The 16103-nt window shown below is 48.7% G+C and overlaps 1 protein-coding gene across 1 annotated transcript in view; it reads left to right on the top strand.

Moving 5' to 3' along the window:
* csf2rb (colony stimulating factor 2 receptor subunit beta) overlaps window positions 1–16103 on the top strand; it is a 52412-nt gene that overhangs the window by 25777 nt on the left and 10532 nt on the right. The window contains exons 3-11 of the mRNA XM_078237426.1: window positions 2353–2497; window positions 4876–5045; window positions 8072–8229; window positions 9525–9720; window positions 11116–11254; window positions 12493–12650; window positions 13695–13831; window positions 14614–14797; window positions 15576–15660. Of these exons, the coding sequence (XP_078093552.1) occupies window positions 2353–2497; window positions 4876–5045; window positions 8072–8229; window positions 9525–9720; window positions 11116–11254; window positions 12493–12650; window positions 13695–13831; window positions 14614–14797; window positions 15576–15660 (1372 nt within the window). The remainder of the gene's footprint in view (window positions 1–2352; window positions 2498–4875; window positions 5046–8071; window positions 8230–9524; window positions 9721–11115; window positions 11255–12492; window positions 12651–13694; window positions 13832–14613; window positions 14798–15575; window positions 15661–16103) is intronic.

The raw sequence follows: 16103 nt of genomic DNA on the forward strand, positions 1-16103 counted from the left end.
CTGCACACCTTTGGACACTAAGGGGCAATTTAGCATGGCCAATCCACCTAACCTGCACATCTTTGGAGTGTGGGAGGAAACCGGAGCACCTGGAGGAAACCCACGCAGACACGGGGAGAACGTGCAAACTCCACACAGTCATCCGAGACCAGAATTGAACCTGGGTCCCTGGAGCTGTGAGGCAGCAGTGCTAACCACTGTGCCACTGTGCCTTTTGGGGCGAGTGCGGCTGGAAAATCCCATCCTTTTCTATGTCTGTCCTATCAGTATCAGCCACCCCAACCCCTCTCACCCGCATTACCTGAACCTTGTCCAGTTTTCCTTCTCTTCAGCTCTGATGAAGGGTCATCCAGACTCGAAATGTTGGCTCTATTGTCTCTCCGCAGATGCTGTCAGACCTGCTGAGATTTTCCAGCGTTTTCTGTTTTTGTTTGGAGGCAGAGTGGGGCCAGGGTGATTAACACCACGACTAAATCTCTTCTTATGGAAAGGTGAATATTTCCTCATCGAGTTGTCGGAGCGACCTGAGCTGGCCCCTGCAGTCAGGACTGCACTGATTGGCTGGGCATCGTACCCGAGTTGACATGGGAGCTTCAGAAATGGGATTCGAACCCAAAACATTGACTAAGTTTCTGGATTCATGGTCGAGCGATAATACTGCTCGGCCATGCATCTCACCACGGACATCACTGATAAGCAGATGACCGGAGTCGTTGCCAGGTTGCTGTTTGCGAGATCTTGCTGTGCACAAAATGGCCACTGACATTTCAAAAGTACTTAACCAGTTGTAAAGCATGCTGGGAACATCCGGCAGCCAGGAAAGGCGCAATAGGATTGAAAGTCTCTCTTTTTAAGCTTTTAGTTTGATGTGAGGCAATGGTCTAGTGGTATTAGCACAAGAGTATAAGGTAATGCATTTTGGAAGGTTTAATAAAGATAGGAAATATACAGTAAATCAGAACCCTTAAGAGTATTGATAAGCAAAGGGATCTGGGTGTCCAGGTACACAGGTCACTGAAAGTGGCAACATAGGTGGGGAAGGTAGTCAAGAAGGCATACGGCATGCTTGCCTTCATCAGCCAGGGCATTGAGTTTAAAAATTGGCAAGTCATGTTGCAGCTTTATAGAACCTTAGTTAGGCCGCACTTGGAATATAGTGTTCAATTCTGGTCGCCACACTACCAGAAGGATGTGGAGGCTTTGGAGAGGGTACAGAAAAGATTTACCAGGATGTTGCCTGGCGTGGAGGGCATTAGCTATGAGGAGAGGTTGGAGAAACTCGGTTTGTTCTCACTGGAACGACGGAGGTTGAGGGGCAACCTGATAGAAGTCCACACGATTATGAGGGGCATGGACAGAGTGGATAGTCGGAAGCTTTTTCCCAGAGTGGAAGAGTCAATTACTAGGGGGCATAGGTTTAAGGTGCGAGGGGCAAGGTTTAAAGGAGATGCACGAGGCAAGTTTTTTACACAGAGAGTAATGGGTGCCTGGAACTCGCTGCCGGGGGAGGTAGTGGAAGCGGATACGATAGTGAGTTTTAAGGGGCGTCTGGACAAATACATGAATAGGATGGGAATAGAGGGATACAGTACCCGGAAGGGTAGGGGGTTTTAGTTCAGTCGGCGCAGGCTTGGAAGGCCGAAGGGCCTGTTCCTGTGCTGTAATTTTCTTTGTTCTTTGTATATTTAAGGCTGAGATAGATAGGACAACCAGTAAGCTGATCAACTAGTAGAGTCCTTCCAATACCCGCCAATGGCAGGCGGGAAGGGTGGAAGAGCTCACACTTGGGGGCGAATATTCCTGTTGCACCCGCAACGGGAATCGGAACGGGTGAGGGGCGGACCATGGAAAGGTCCGTTGACATCGGGCGGGATTCTCCAGGTTCAGGAAGAAGGCGGCCAAAGAATCCCACCCTTGGTGAGGGCGAGGTAATGGCCGAGTAGTGTTTTCGCCAGACTATTAATGCAGAAACTCAGCTAATGTTCCGGGGACCCCGGAGTCGAATCCCGCCATGGCAGATGGTGGAATTTGAAGTCAATAAAAAATATCTGGAATTAAGAATCTACTGATGACTGTGAAACCATTGTCGATTGTCGGAAAAACCCATCTGGTTCCTTTAGGGAAGGAAATCTGCCATCCTTACCCGGTCTGGCCTACATGTGACTCCAGAGCCACAGCAATGTGGTTGACTCTCAACTGCCCTCTGAAATGGGCCTGGCAAGCCTCGCAGTTTCAAGGGCAACCAGGGATGGGCAATAAATGCTGGCCAGTGTCCCGTGAACGAATAAAAACAAAAGTTCAGAAGGGGTGACCAACTTGTCGCTGACGTTGGATTTTCTTTTTTGATTTTAGTACACGATGTTGCCAGCAGTTTGCAGTGTTACACAGACTACATCTCGGAGATAGATTGTAAATGGACTGAAAGCCTCGAGGCCAGGAAGTACATTCCGATGGATTTATATTACAGGAAGAAGACAGGATTAACCAACAACTTCCAGTGAGTATTATACCGTTGTGATGACTTCAGCCAGGCTAATGAGGTTGGCTTGCTAGAGTAGGAACTACCTGATGAGTCCTACGACCTCCTCGTGAACCTGCTCCTGGGCCTGGCGAGACGTGCCATCAATAGGTCCAGGCAGCGGGCGATCAACGGGGTCGTCCATCCTGACTGTCTGCCCCTCTACCGCGGCTACATTCGCGGCCAGGTGTCCCTGGAGAGGGAGCATGCGGTGTCCACGGGCACAGTTGACGCCTTCCACGCCCACTGGGCACCGCAGGGGCTGGGGTGTATTATCGACACTGATAGCCACATTATGATTTAATGTTTTAAGTTTCCTTTGTGATTTGATTTTGGTTCGGGCTGTTCCCCCTCCTTTTGGGGAGCTGCCCCTTTTAATTTGTCCCTCAGTTAATTTGAGTTAGTTTATTATGTTGGTACCTTAAAAGAGATACCTGATGAGTCCCTATTGATGGTTAAATCAGGGAGCCTCATGCTCCCTATTTAAAGCAGGTGTGTCAGATTCCCAGCCTGCATTCAGCAGGGAGCAACTGGAGAGCTGGCTGTGTACAGCTGTATGGTGTAAATAAAGTAACTTGGTGACGGGACTTTCACCTCCGTGGAGTTATTACAACCATTCTGTTGCACAAGATGAATCAAGGCTTTTTCTTCCTCTTTCTGTTCTGTCCTGGGGTAACCGAGGTCCAGTGACTCTTAATTTGTTCTGAGGAAGGCTGTTCTTGCTCTCGAGGGAGTGCAGCGAAGGTTAACCAGGCTGATTCCGGGGATGGCGAGACTGGTGTGTGAGGAGAGATTGACTAGGTTAGGATTGTTTTCGCTGGAGTTGGGGAGGGGATCTAATAGATACTTATAAAATTCTAACAGGACGAGGCAGGGTTGATGTAGGGAGGATGTTCCCGATGGTGGGGGAGTCCAGAACCAGGGGTCACAGACTGAGGATTCGGAGTAGACCATTTAGGACGGAGATGAGGAGACATTTCTTCACCCGGTGAGCCTGTGGAATTCATTCCCACAGGAAGTAGTTGATGCCAAAACATTGAATGTATTCAAGAGGCGGCTGGATATAGCACATGGGGCGAATGGGGTCAAAGGTTATGGGGAGAAAGCAGGATTAGGCTATTGAGTTGGATGATCAGCCATGATCGTAATGAACAGTGGAGCAGGCTCGAAGGGCCGAATGGCCTCCTCCTGCTCCTATCTTTTATATTTCTAAGTTTCTATGTTTCTATGTCTCTATCTTCTCCCTAGTTCCAGAATCAGGAACCACGTTCTTGACATCAGTTCCTCTATTCGAAGTAGATTGGTCCCTTGCCCTTAAGGAGAGGCGGTTTTGACTCTCTATCTTATTTGCGTCCACTTCAATCTCTGGAGTTTCATTATGAATGGGGGAGCAGGCTTGAAGGGCCGAATGGCCTCCTCCTGCTCCTTTCCTCTATGTTTCTATGTAATCTCGCCTCCGGATAAGAAGGCTGAGAGTTCAGTCCCCACGGTGAAGATGAATCTCGGCCGGCACTCCCTGGGCAGCACTGAGGAAGTGCTACGCTGTTGGACGTGATGAATTTTCCAGCCCTTTCCCGCTGGCGGGATCTTCCAGTCCCGCCGATGGCAACATCCTGTGAAGGGTGCGAACCACACAGAAATGGCAAGGATGTCAGCAAGACCGTAAAATTTGATTTGATTTATTATTGTATTGGGATACAGTGAAAAGTATTGTTTCCTGCGCACTATACAGACAAAGCATACCGTTCATAGAGAGCATAGTTTAGTTTATTTATTAGTGTCACAAGTAAGCTTACATTAACACTGCAATGAAGTTACTGTGAAAATCCCCCAGTCGCCACACTCTGGCGCCTGTTCGGGTTACACTGAGGGAGAATTTAGCACCTAACCAGCACGTCTTTCGGACTGTGGGAGGAAACCGGAGCACCCGGAGGAAACCCACGCAGACACTGGGAGAATGTGCAAACTCCGCACAAATGACCCAAATGACAGTAACCCATTCGGGAATCGAACCCGGGTCCTTGGCGCTGTGAGGCAGCAGTGCTAACCATTGTACCACCATGCCACCCCAGTCCCACACTTGTGGGACTGAGTAGAAAGAGGGAATGGCTGAGCATGAGACTGGAACTATCCTTTAAATCACCTCACTGGTGCCCCGTGGTGAATGGTGCCATTTCATTCCCGTTTGTTCCGATGGTGTCTGTGGGCTGGCGCGGGAGGGCGAGTCGGATTGGGTAGTTGGCCGGCTGAGGTCTTTTGCTCCCTCTCAGTGCTCCCTGCGTGAAGAGGCTTGTGAAGCCCTGATCTCGTCTAGAGGGGCGGAACACGGAATTGAAATGTGCTTCTTATCCTTCCAGGCTGCAGAGGTGCAACTCGAGAAGATCACCGAAAAATAGTTCCAAATCGGATCTTGACTGGAAGTGCACCATCATGGATAACAACCATGCGATCTCGTATCAATATCATTACATCTTCAAACCAGAAAGGCCTGTGAATCTCAGCAAATCCTTCAGACTTTTGGAAAACAGTAAGTCAGATTTGGAAAATGTTAAAGCTTTAAGCTTCCCGCTCCCAGCTGGAATTCCTTATCATAGAATCATTAAATCATAGAATCCCCACAGTGCAGAAGGAGGCCATTCAGCCCATCGAGCCTGCACCGACCACAATCCCACCCAGGCCCCATTCCCGTAACCCCACATATTTACCCTGCTAATCCCCCTGACACTAAGGGCCTGATTTTACCATTTTCATTCTGAGTGCTGAATCTGGGCGCAATTCAGATCCGACTTGGAAACCTGTTCTCAGGCGCCCCCGTACGCACTCGGCCCGAGAGCGAAAAGCTGGAGCGATGGCCCCCACAGATATCATTCCACCCCCCACAACATAACTGTCCCCCTTATCCACCCACCTCCCCCCCGCCACTACTCAGACTGATCGCGACCCTCTGCCCCCCTTTCTCCCCCACCGATCACCCGCAGAGTGGCAGCAGTCCCCCCTCCCCCCACCACCGATCTGAGTCAGAGAGCCGCCGGAAGCTCTGAACTTACCTCTTCAGAAGCTGGAGCGCCCGAAACAGACCTTTGCCGAGCAGATCTGTTTCGTGCTGAATCTGGACGCGCAAACACGGTGGTAAAGGGGGAAGTGCTGGTAAAGTTGGACGGGCAGTTCATTAATTCAATCTAAATGTATCCAAATGCACTTAAATCGCTGTTGCGCCCATTTTCGGGCCCTGGTAAAGTAGGCATCTGCGCGGGCGCGGGGATCGCGCTAATTGCCTCACGCCCGACTTTACCAAGTTTATGCGGGCGCGACGCAATGGTAAAATCGGGCCCGACGGGACAATTTTTAGCACGGCCAATCCACCTAACCGGCACATCTTCGGACTGTGGGAGGAAACCGGAGCACCCGGAGGAAACCCACGCGGAGACGGGGAGAACGTGCAAACTCCGCACAGACAGTGACCCCAAGCCGGGAATCGAACCCGGGTCCCTGGCGCTGTGAGGCAGCAGTGCTAACCACTGTGCCACCGTGCCACCCATGAGTGTCAACCTGCAAAATCCTTCCAAACACGCCAATGGCTGGAGGTAAGAGCGGGAGCGACTCCTGGTCAGGATGTGCGATGGGCACAGAATTGGAACCTTTATCAACGATAGGCTGCAGCATGCATGGAAGAATGTGTGTTGCTATAGCAATTCAGAGTATAAGGGGGATGAGGGGTGATTAGGGGGCAGTGTAGTGCCCCCTAGTGTAGATCAGATTGGTTTCTGATTTCAAGAGAATTTGTACCATAACTGATGGATTAATCGAATTATTTGATTTGATTTATTATTGTCACATGTATTGGGATACAGTGAAAAGTATTGTTTCTTGCAAGGTATACAAAACATACTTGTCATATAGCACATGGGGAGAAGCAAGGGAGAGAGAGGGTGCAGGATGTAGTGTTGCAGTCATAGCTAGGGTGTAGAGAAAGATCAACTTAATAAAAGGTAGGTCCATTCAAAAATCTGATGGCAGCAGGGAAGAAGCTGTTCTTGAATGGGTTGAGTTTGGGGATAGGGCCTGGTTGCGATTGTTCTGAGTGCAGGCGCAATGGGCCGAGTGGCCTCCTCCAGCACTGTGGGGATTCTATGAAAACCCTGATCATGCAGTTGTCTGTTTCTGGTGCTTCATTGCTGGACGAAGTAGAAATGGTCGAGAGCTTCAAGTTTTTTGGTGTCCAGGTCACTAACAACCTGCCCTGGTCACCTCCCAACGTGACCTCAGACTTTTGTATCATTTTCCCGACGGACGAAAGTGGAAGAGAGAATGTCCGGGGTGCGTGGGGGGTCCTTGATTATGCCGGCTGCTTTGCCAAGGCAGCGGGAAGTGTAGACGGAGCCAACAGGATGGGAGGCTGGTTTGCATGATGGACTGGGCTACATTCATGACCCTTTGTAGTTCCTTGTGGTCTTGGGCAGAGTAGAAGCCACACCAAGCTGTGATACAACCAGAAAGAATGCTTTCTATGGTCCATCTGTAAAAGTTGGTGAGAGTCGTAGCTGACATGCCGAATTTCCTGAGAAAGTAGAGGTGTCACGGGGTTCGATGCCCGTTCTGGTTAGGGGTGGGTTCAGGACATGCCTCCTGACCCCACCGAGCAGTAGTAGAGGTCATAGTAGAGGTGTAGTGGGGCTGAGTGGCCTTCAGGCAGAGTATTCTGAAGTAGAATTGTTATCATCTGAGACTGTGCCAGAACCCATCATAAGCGGCGAACCTCCCTTCAACAACTTCAGAGCAAGATCTCTCCCCTTCACCGTCACCCCACCTCCATTTATTTTATTTTGTTTCTTCCTTTCATCTCATTCATCTATTTACATTCTTATATCGATGTTCCACTTTATTTATTAGTCACAGGTAAGGCTTACATTAACACTGCAGTGAAGTTACTGTGAAATTCCCCTAGTCGCCACAGTCCAGCGCCTGTTTGGGTCATTCCAGACTGTGGGAGGAAACCGGAGCACCCGGAGGAAACCCACGCAGACACGGGGAGAACGTGCAGACTCTGCACAGACAGTGACCCAAGCCGGGAATCAAACCCGAGTCCCTGGCGCTGGGAGGCAGCAGTGCTGACCACTGTGCCACCACCGTGCCGCCCCACATCTGAAATCTCGCTCTCCATCTTGTCTCCAAACCACCGCCCCCCCATCCGCCCTTCAGGGACCACTGCTACTTTCCTCAGGCTGTCCCCGAACAATCTGTACCTCTGTTCTGCCATTCACACATTCCCACCGCTTAATGGACGCTTTTAGCACCATTCTCAGCCTTTATCATCCCAATTTACATTTCCTTTGTCCAGTTACAGCCCCCCCGCCCCCCCCCCCCCCCCCCCCGCTCCCCACGTCTGATTTTTTTTTTTGCTTCCAGCTCTGGCGAAGGCTCATCCTGACTCGAAACGTTGGCTCTATTCTCTCTCTCCCCGACGGACCTGCTGGGATCTTCCAGCATTTTCTGTTTTTGTTTCAGATTCCAGCATCCGCGGTTTTTTGCCTTAACCTTTTTTCTTGTTTGCAGTCAAACCACAACCTCCGTCCAATCTCAACGTTGCTGTCACAGAAGAAGGGGACTACTCACTGTCGTGGCAAACAGTCTACTCCAGAAATTCGTCCAATCCCCTCTTTGGAAAGCTACAGTATGACATTAACTACAAACGAAGCTGGGAACCATGGGAGGTACAGACTGCCTACATTAACCTGTAAAATTTATCAATGAGTAAAAGTGCACAGATCCGGCAATCCGGGAGTATCCGAACCATGGGAATTGGGGAAGACCTCTTTCCTTCGATTTGATTGGATTTATTTTTGTCACATGTATTGGGATGCAGTGAAAAGTATTGTTTCTTGCGCGCTACGCAGACAAAGCATACCGTTCATAGAGTACATAGGGGGGGAAGGAAAGGAGAGGGTGCAGAATATATCTTGCGCGTTATATAGACAAAGCACACCATTCATAGAGTGTGTATGGGAGAAGGAAAGGAGAGGGTGCAGAATGTATTTTGCGCACTATACAGACAAAGCATACCGTTCATAGAGTACATGGGGGGGAAGGAAAGGAGAGGGTGCAGAATGTATTTTGCGCATTATACAGACAAAGCATACCATTCATAGAGTATGTAGGGGAGAAGGAAAGGAGAGGGGGCAGAGTATATCTTGCATGCTACACAGACAAAACATACCATTCATAGAGTACGTAGGAGAGAAGGAAAGGAGAGGGTGCAGAATATATCTTGCGCATTATACAGACAAAGCATACCATTCCTAGAGTATAGGGGAGAAGGAAAGGAGAGGGTGCAGAATGTAATGTTCCAGCTATAGATAGGGTGTAGAGAAAGATCAGCTTAATATCAGATAGGTCCAATCAAAGGTCTGATGGCAGCAGGGAAGAAGCTGTTCTTGATTTGGTCGGTACGTGACCTCAGACTTTTGTATATTTTTCCGACGGAAGAAGGTGGAAGAGAGAATGTCCGGGGTGCGTGGGGTCCTTGCTTATGCTGGCTGCTTTTCCCGAGGCAGCGGGAAGTGTAGATGGAGTCAGTGGACGGGAGGATGTCTGTGTGGAGTTTGCACGCTCTCCCCGTGTCTGCGTGGGTTTCCTCCGGATGCTCCGGTTTCCTCCCACAGTCTGAAAGACGTGCTGGTTAGGTGCTAAATTCTCCCTCAGTGTTACCCGAACAGGCGCCGGAGTGTGGCGACTCGGGGATTTTCACAGTAACTTCATTGCAGTGTTAATGTAAGCTTTACTTGTGACTAATAAATAAACTTTAAACATTAAAAGCCATAGAGAATGACAGAGTGGCAGATTCGCAGACTTCTGCTCCAATGTCTCTGACACGCTTATTCTCTTTTTAATTCATTTTAAAATCAAAGAATATTACTCTTTACAGGGATTTCACGACAGGCGCTATTAAATTCAGGCTGAAAGTTGACCGTGATGTGTGTCTGATCTGAACAACTTTCTCCCCTTGCAGAGTTCAGTTACGGAAAGCATCCAAAATGACAAGCCATCCTTTCTATTCAGCAAGTCCTGTCTGGCAGCCTCAGATACGTACATCGCACGTGTTCGGACAAAGCCACAAAGCCAGGGTGCTTCCAGAGGTCACTGGAGCGATTGGAGCTCGGAGCTCCAATGGAACACCGCTCCAAATGCCTACAAGCCTCCAGCAGGTAAATCCCGTCGGGAATGTTTGACCAGCAGAGATCGGTGCAGCACCAGAGCTTCGGAAGGGAATGCCAGCGAGGTATCCAAGGGAGAACGGGATTGAAGGATGTATTGGTCATGGAATCAGAGAATCCCTATGGTGCAGAAGAAGCCATTCGGCCCATCGAGTCTGCACCGACCACAATCCCACCCAGGCCCTATCCCCGTAACCCCACGTATTTACCCTGCTAATCCCCCTGACACTAAGGGGCAATTTACCATGGCCAATCCACCTGGTTTCTCCCACATCTTTGGACTGTGGGAGAAACCAGACCACCCAAAGGAAAGAACGTGCAGACTCCGCACAGGATATCTGGAACCTCTCCCCCCCCCCCCGCCCTGTCCCTGTAACCCCACACATTTAGCATGGCCAATCCAGCTAACCTGCACATCTTTGGACACTAAGGGACAATTTAGCATGGCCAATCCACCTAATCTGCACATCTTTGGACACGAAGGGACAATTTAGCATGGCCAATCCCCCTAACCTACACATCTTTGGACACTAAGGGACAATTTAGCATGGCCAATCCACCTAACCTACACATCTTTGGACACTAAGGGACAATTTAGCATGGCCAATCCACCTAACCTACACATCTTTGGACACGAAGGGGCAATTTAACATGGCCAATCCACCTAACCTACACATCTTTGGATACTAAGGGGCAATTTAGCATGGCCAATCCACCTAACCTGCACATCTTTGGATACTAAGGGGCAATTTAGCATGGCCAATCCACCTAACCCGCACATCTTTGGATACTAAAGGGCAATTTAGCATGGCCAATCAACCTAACCAGCACATATTTGTACTGTTGGAGGAAACCGGAACACCCGGAGGAAACCCATGCAGACACGGAGAGAATGTACAAACTCCACATAGACGGTCACCCAAGGCTGGAATCGAACCCGGGTCCCTGGAGCTGTGAGGCAGCAGTGCTAACCGCTGTGCTACCTAAACAATGGCGTCCAACACGCCATTGATGGGGTTGGATGAGAAAGGGTATAGAATCCTTACAGTGCAGAAGGAGTCTGCATCAATTCTCCCAAGCCCTGTCCCCACAACCCAATGCTTTTACCCCACCAATCCCCCTAACCTGCACATCTTTGGTAGGTGGGGCATGAAAGCAGGAATGGACCTGATGGGCTGAATGGCCTGTTTCTATGCTGTAAATTATTGCTATCATTCCTTCTGGTCATTTAATTCATTTCCATTCAATTCTCCCCTAAGGTGGTAAGGGTGCCCTCGTGAACCTGTGTTGTAGATGATGGGAACAAGCTCATTAAGCAGCATCTATGGTACCACCAGCTCCTTGCTCTATATTTCAGTGTTAACCACCAACGTTTACTGTCCACAGCTGAAGATGAAGTGATGCCTCGAAATTTGCAGTGTACCTACGATGGCATCCAGGAGATTGAGTGTACCTGGGAAGTAACAAAGGAATCCAGTAAATACTTCAAATTCCACCTCCACTACAGAGAAACCAATCATTCTGAGTAAGTTATCCAACTGAAATATCCCCGAACCCCATCCTGAATTCATCATGCATGCGGGAGACCTGTCAGCCCATCTTGGTTCATTCATCCATTTTGCTCCCATTGCAGCATCCCAATTTTCCTGAACAAACTTTGGGATATATCCGGAACTGCCCAATCCAGGAGCCATCACCTTGCAAGAACCCCCCCCACCCCAAGCCACACGACTGCCTCGCTTGGAGATATCCTTCACTGTTGCTGGGTTAAGGGCACAGTGGGTTAGCACTGCTGCCTCACAGCGCCAGGGACCCAGGTTCGATTCCCAGCTCGGGTCACTGTCTGTGCGGAGTCTGCACATTCTCCCCGTGTCTGCGTGGGCTTCCTCCGGGTGCTCCGGTTTCCTCCCACATTCTGAAAGGCGTGCTGGTTCAGGTGCATTGACCATGCTAAATTCTCCCTCAGTGTCCCCGAACAGGTGCCAGAGTGTGGCGACTGGGGAATTTTCACTGTAACGTCATTGCAGCGTTAATGTAAGCCTACCTGTGACACTGATAAATAAGCTTTAAACTTTAAAATCCTGGAACTCCCTCCCTAACAGCGCTGTGGGTGTACCTACACCTCATGGACTGCAGTGGGTTCAAGAAGGTGGCTCACCACCACCCTCTCGAGGGCAATTAAGCATGGGCAACGAATCATACTCGACTTGCTGCAGTTGGACTTAAACCGGGGCCTCACTGTTGGTGTGAAATTGCATGGGTTCAATCAGCTCTTTCCCTCTTCTGGCTGCCTCACAGCGCCAGGGACCCAGGTTCGGTACCGGCCTCGGGTCACTGTCGATGTGGAGTTTGCACATTCTCCCCTTGTCTGCGTGGGTTTCCTCTGGGTGCTCCGGTTCCCTCCCACAGTCTGAAAGATGTGCAGGTTAGGGTGGATTGGCCATGCTAAATTGCCCCTTAGTATCCAAAGATGTGTAGGTTAGGTGGATTGGCCATGCTAAATTGCCCCTTAGTGTCCAAAGATGTGTAGGTTAGGTGGATTGGCCATGCTAAATTGCCCCTTAGTGTCCAAAGATGTGCAGGTTAGGTGGATTGGCCATGCTAAATTGCCCCTTAGTATCCAAAGATGTGTAGGTTAGGTGGATTGGCCATTTAATTTCCTGAGCTCATGGGAGGTGCCGTGCAAATGTAATGTTTTTGTTTGTTTCCAATGTTCACTAATGATGGCGACCCTTTCATGAACCTTATCTCGTTACTTTGCAGAACCAAAGAATGTGAAAAAGCACAGATACTCCGCAACTACTCACATCTCATCATTCATGTGTGTCACATACGTGTGGACACTGAGAAGGGCCTGAATGACTATCAGATGTTCCTGATACCTGCTGAACCAATGCAGACATTCGAACCGTACAAACACAGTGAGTTCAATCACCAGGGCTGGTTTAACACTGTCCTCACGTACACCATACCAGCCAATCCATCAAGAGAGAAACATAGAAACTTGAAGCAGGAGGAGGCCATTCGGCCCTTCGAGCCTGCTCCGCCACTCATTTTGATCATTGCTGATCATCAAATTCAATATCCTGATCTCCCCTTCCCCCCCATATCCCTTGATCCCTTTAGCCCCAAGAGCTATATCTAATTTCTTCTTGAAATCACATGACTACTTTCTGTGGTAGTGAATTCCACACATTCACCACCCTCTGCATTCTCCTCACTTCAATTCTAAAAGGTTTACCCCTTTTCCTCAAACTGTGACCCCATAGTTCTGGACTCCCCCCACCATTGGGAACATTCTTTCTGAATCTACCCTGTCTAACCCTGTTAGAGTTTTATAAGTTCCTATGAGATCCCCTCTCACTCTTCCAATCTCCAGTGTAAATAATCCTAACCGACTCAGTCTCTCCTCATAGAGGGTGGCACGGTGGCACAGTGGTTAGCACTGCTGCCTCACAGCGCCAGGAACCTGGGTTCAATTCTGGCCTCGGGTCACTGCCTGTGTGGAGTTTGCACGTTCTCCCCGTGTCTGCGTGGGTTTCCTCCGGGTGCTCCGGTTCCCACCCACCGTCCGAAAGACGTGCTGGTTAGGGTGCATTGAGGGGCAATATTTCCACCCCCTGAGATTCTTGATCACGGGAAAGACCCACCCCAGGCCATCTGCGTACCATGAGCCACCATGTTTATTTTCCATACTGGTGGAAGAGATTTAAATTCCAAATTGGCCTAAAATGGAAGGAGAAATGTTACTGAAGACACCTTTCCACAGTGCTTGGGGTATCACGTTAATATTTATCACAACCATGCCATGAAATGGGGAAATGGCACTGAGTAGAGGATCAGCCATGATCTCGTTGAATGACGGAGCAGGCTCGAGGGGCTGAATGGCCTTCTCCTGCTCCTATCTCTTATGTTAATAAGTCAAATCTGAAGTGAAATGCTTTTTTTTTATCTGTTCTTGTCAGTAAAACCAAAGGCCCCTTTCAACTTGACCACAGAACGATTGCCTGATGAGAATTATCAACTGAAATGGGAGATTGTCAAAGCTTTGCACAATTCGGAATATGAAATTCGTTACAAAAAGCTCGAAGATTCTTGGGAGGTCAGTTCTGATCTTACATCCGTGAGAGGGACAGCCTACACTGTGTGAGTGTGTGAGAGTTTGTGTGTGTGTGTGTATGTGTGTGTGTGTATATTAGTATGAATTTGTGTGTGTGTATGTGCGTGTGTGTGTGTGTGTGTGTGTGTGTATATGTGCGTGTGTGTGTGCATGCATGCGTACGTTTGTGTCCCTGTTTATCTGTGTTGTGTGCATATGCGTGTGTGTGTATTTGCGTGCGTGAGTGTGTGTGTGTGTACATTAGTACGTGAGTGTGTGTATGTGTACGCTTGTGTCCTAGTATTTGGTTTATTTATTCGTGTCCAGGATTTTCAAACTTCAAGTTTATTTATTAGTGTCACAAGTAGACTTATATTAACACTGCGATGAAGTTACTGTGAAATTCCCCTAGTCGCCACACTCCGGCGCCTGTTCGGGTACACCGAGGGGGAATTTAGCACGGCCAATGCACCCTAACCAGCACATCTTTCGGACTGTGGGAGGAAACCGGAGCGCCCGGAGGAAACCCACGCAGACACGGGGAGAACGTGCAGACTCCGCACATACAGTGACCCTAGCCGGGAATCGAACCCGGGTCCCTGGCACTGTGAGGCAGCAGTGCTAACCGCTGTGCCACCGTCATTGCTGGTTGTGGATATTAAATTTACGGATTACCTGCCTTCAATCGATTGTTCCTCTGAGGGAAATTGGTGGGAGATTCAAACAGCTATTTGGACCAAGAGAACATCGCAAAGTATTTTAACCCTCGTATTCTCTCACGCCAGAATGCCAAAGAGAAGAAAATTCCTCACGATACCAAATTCTGGCTGATCTCAAAGCACATACTGGACTCTTCCAGTAGATACACCTTTAGAGTCAGGACTAAGGTAAAATTCCAAAATGAACCCTTTTCCTACCGTGGACCTTGGAGTGAGTGGAGTGAGGTGGCCCAGTTGGAAACTAAGCCTGGTGAGTAGTGTGAGGATGGATGTTTCTTTAAATATTTGGCAGGGCGGGGGGTGGTCGGTGGCATGGGATTGGGGCATTTTCTCAAAGGGGGTTAATTCTTCATCATGACACCATTAGGATCTAAGAAATGCCTATTTGAGCTGAAGTCGCCATGGAAATGGGCACCTAAGATTTGATTTGATTTATTATTGTCACATGTATTAGCATAGAGTGAAAAGTATTGTTTCTTGCGCGCCATAGAAACAAAGCATACCGTTCATAGAGAAGGAAAGGAGAGAGTGCAGGATGTTGTGTTACAGTCATAGCTAGGGTGTAGAGAAAGATCAACTGAGTGCCATTCAAAAGTCTAATGGCAGCAGGGAAGAAGCTGTTCTTGAGTCGGTTGTACGTGACCTCAGACTTTTGTATCTTTTTCCCGACGGAAGAAGGTGGAAGAGAGAATGTCCGGGGTGCATGGGGGTCCTTAATTATGCTGGCTGCTTTGCCAAGGCAAATGGGTGGGTTTGCATGACGGGACTGGGCTACGTTCAGGACCCTTTGTAGTTTCTTGCAGTTTTGGGCAGAGCAGGAGCTATACCAAGCTGTGATACATCCAGAAAGGATACATTCTATGGCGCGCCTGTAAAAATTAGTGAGAGTTGTAGCGACTGTAGCAATGCAACCTTGGCATTGACCGGGCCGCAATGGGCGCTATGAAGATCGCATCATAGAAAAGTAATTGAAAAACAATTTAAAGAATGTTTCATTGAATAACTTTCTTTGTTTTTGATTTGTTTAGATAAGAAACCGTTCATTATTGCAAGCGTTGTCATCCTGATGTGTTTAATCGTCGCGGTCCGCCCCTGTTTCTGCCTGATAAGAAGGTAAAGTATTCTTTACATTTTTCGATCTCCCCTCAGTGAAATTTCCAATTGGAACTCACTAACATATCTCTGATATTTAACCCATAAAATAATTCAGCCTGAATTAGTTTGCACAGAGTTCAGCATCATCTAACTCTTTGATTGTTTGTAATTCTCTCTCTGTCTTAAATTATCGGTTCGTAGGTTATCCCTTCATTTGTTATGCAGCCTGTTGGCACTTTACACATACGGATTGGACTTAACTGCTTGCATTTGTCTATTAGCACTCATGCTTACCCGTAAAGACTGGTTATTCAGCCGACCTACACTGTCTGTACTTATCCTTTCTTGATTACCTGTTAGTGTTGGGCTATCATCACTCCGCCTATATATTCTGTGCCTGCGTACCTTGCTGCACTTTACCTGACGAAGGAGCAGCACTCCGAAAGCTTGTGATTTCAATT

Source organism: Mustelus asterias, chromosome 21, assembly GCF_964213995.1.
Source record: "Mustelus asterias chromosome 21, sMusAst1.hap1.1, whole genome shotgun sequence".
NCBI lineage: Eukaryota > Metazoa > Chordata > Chondrichthyes > Carcharhiniformes > Triakidae > Mustelus > Mustelus asterias.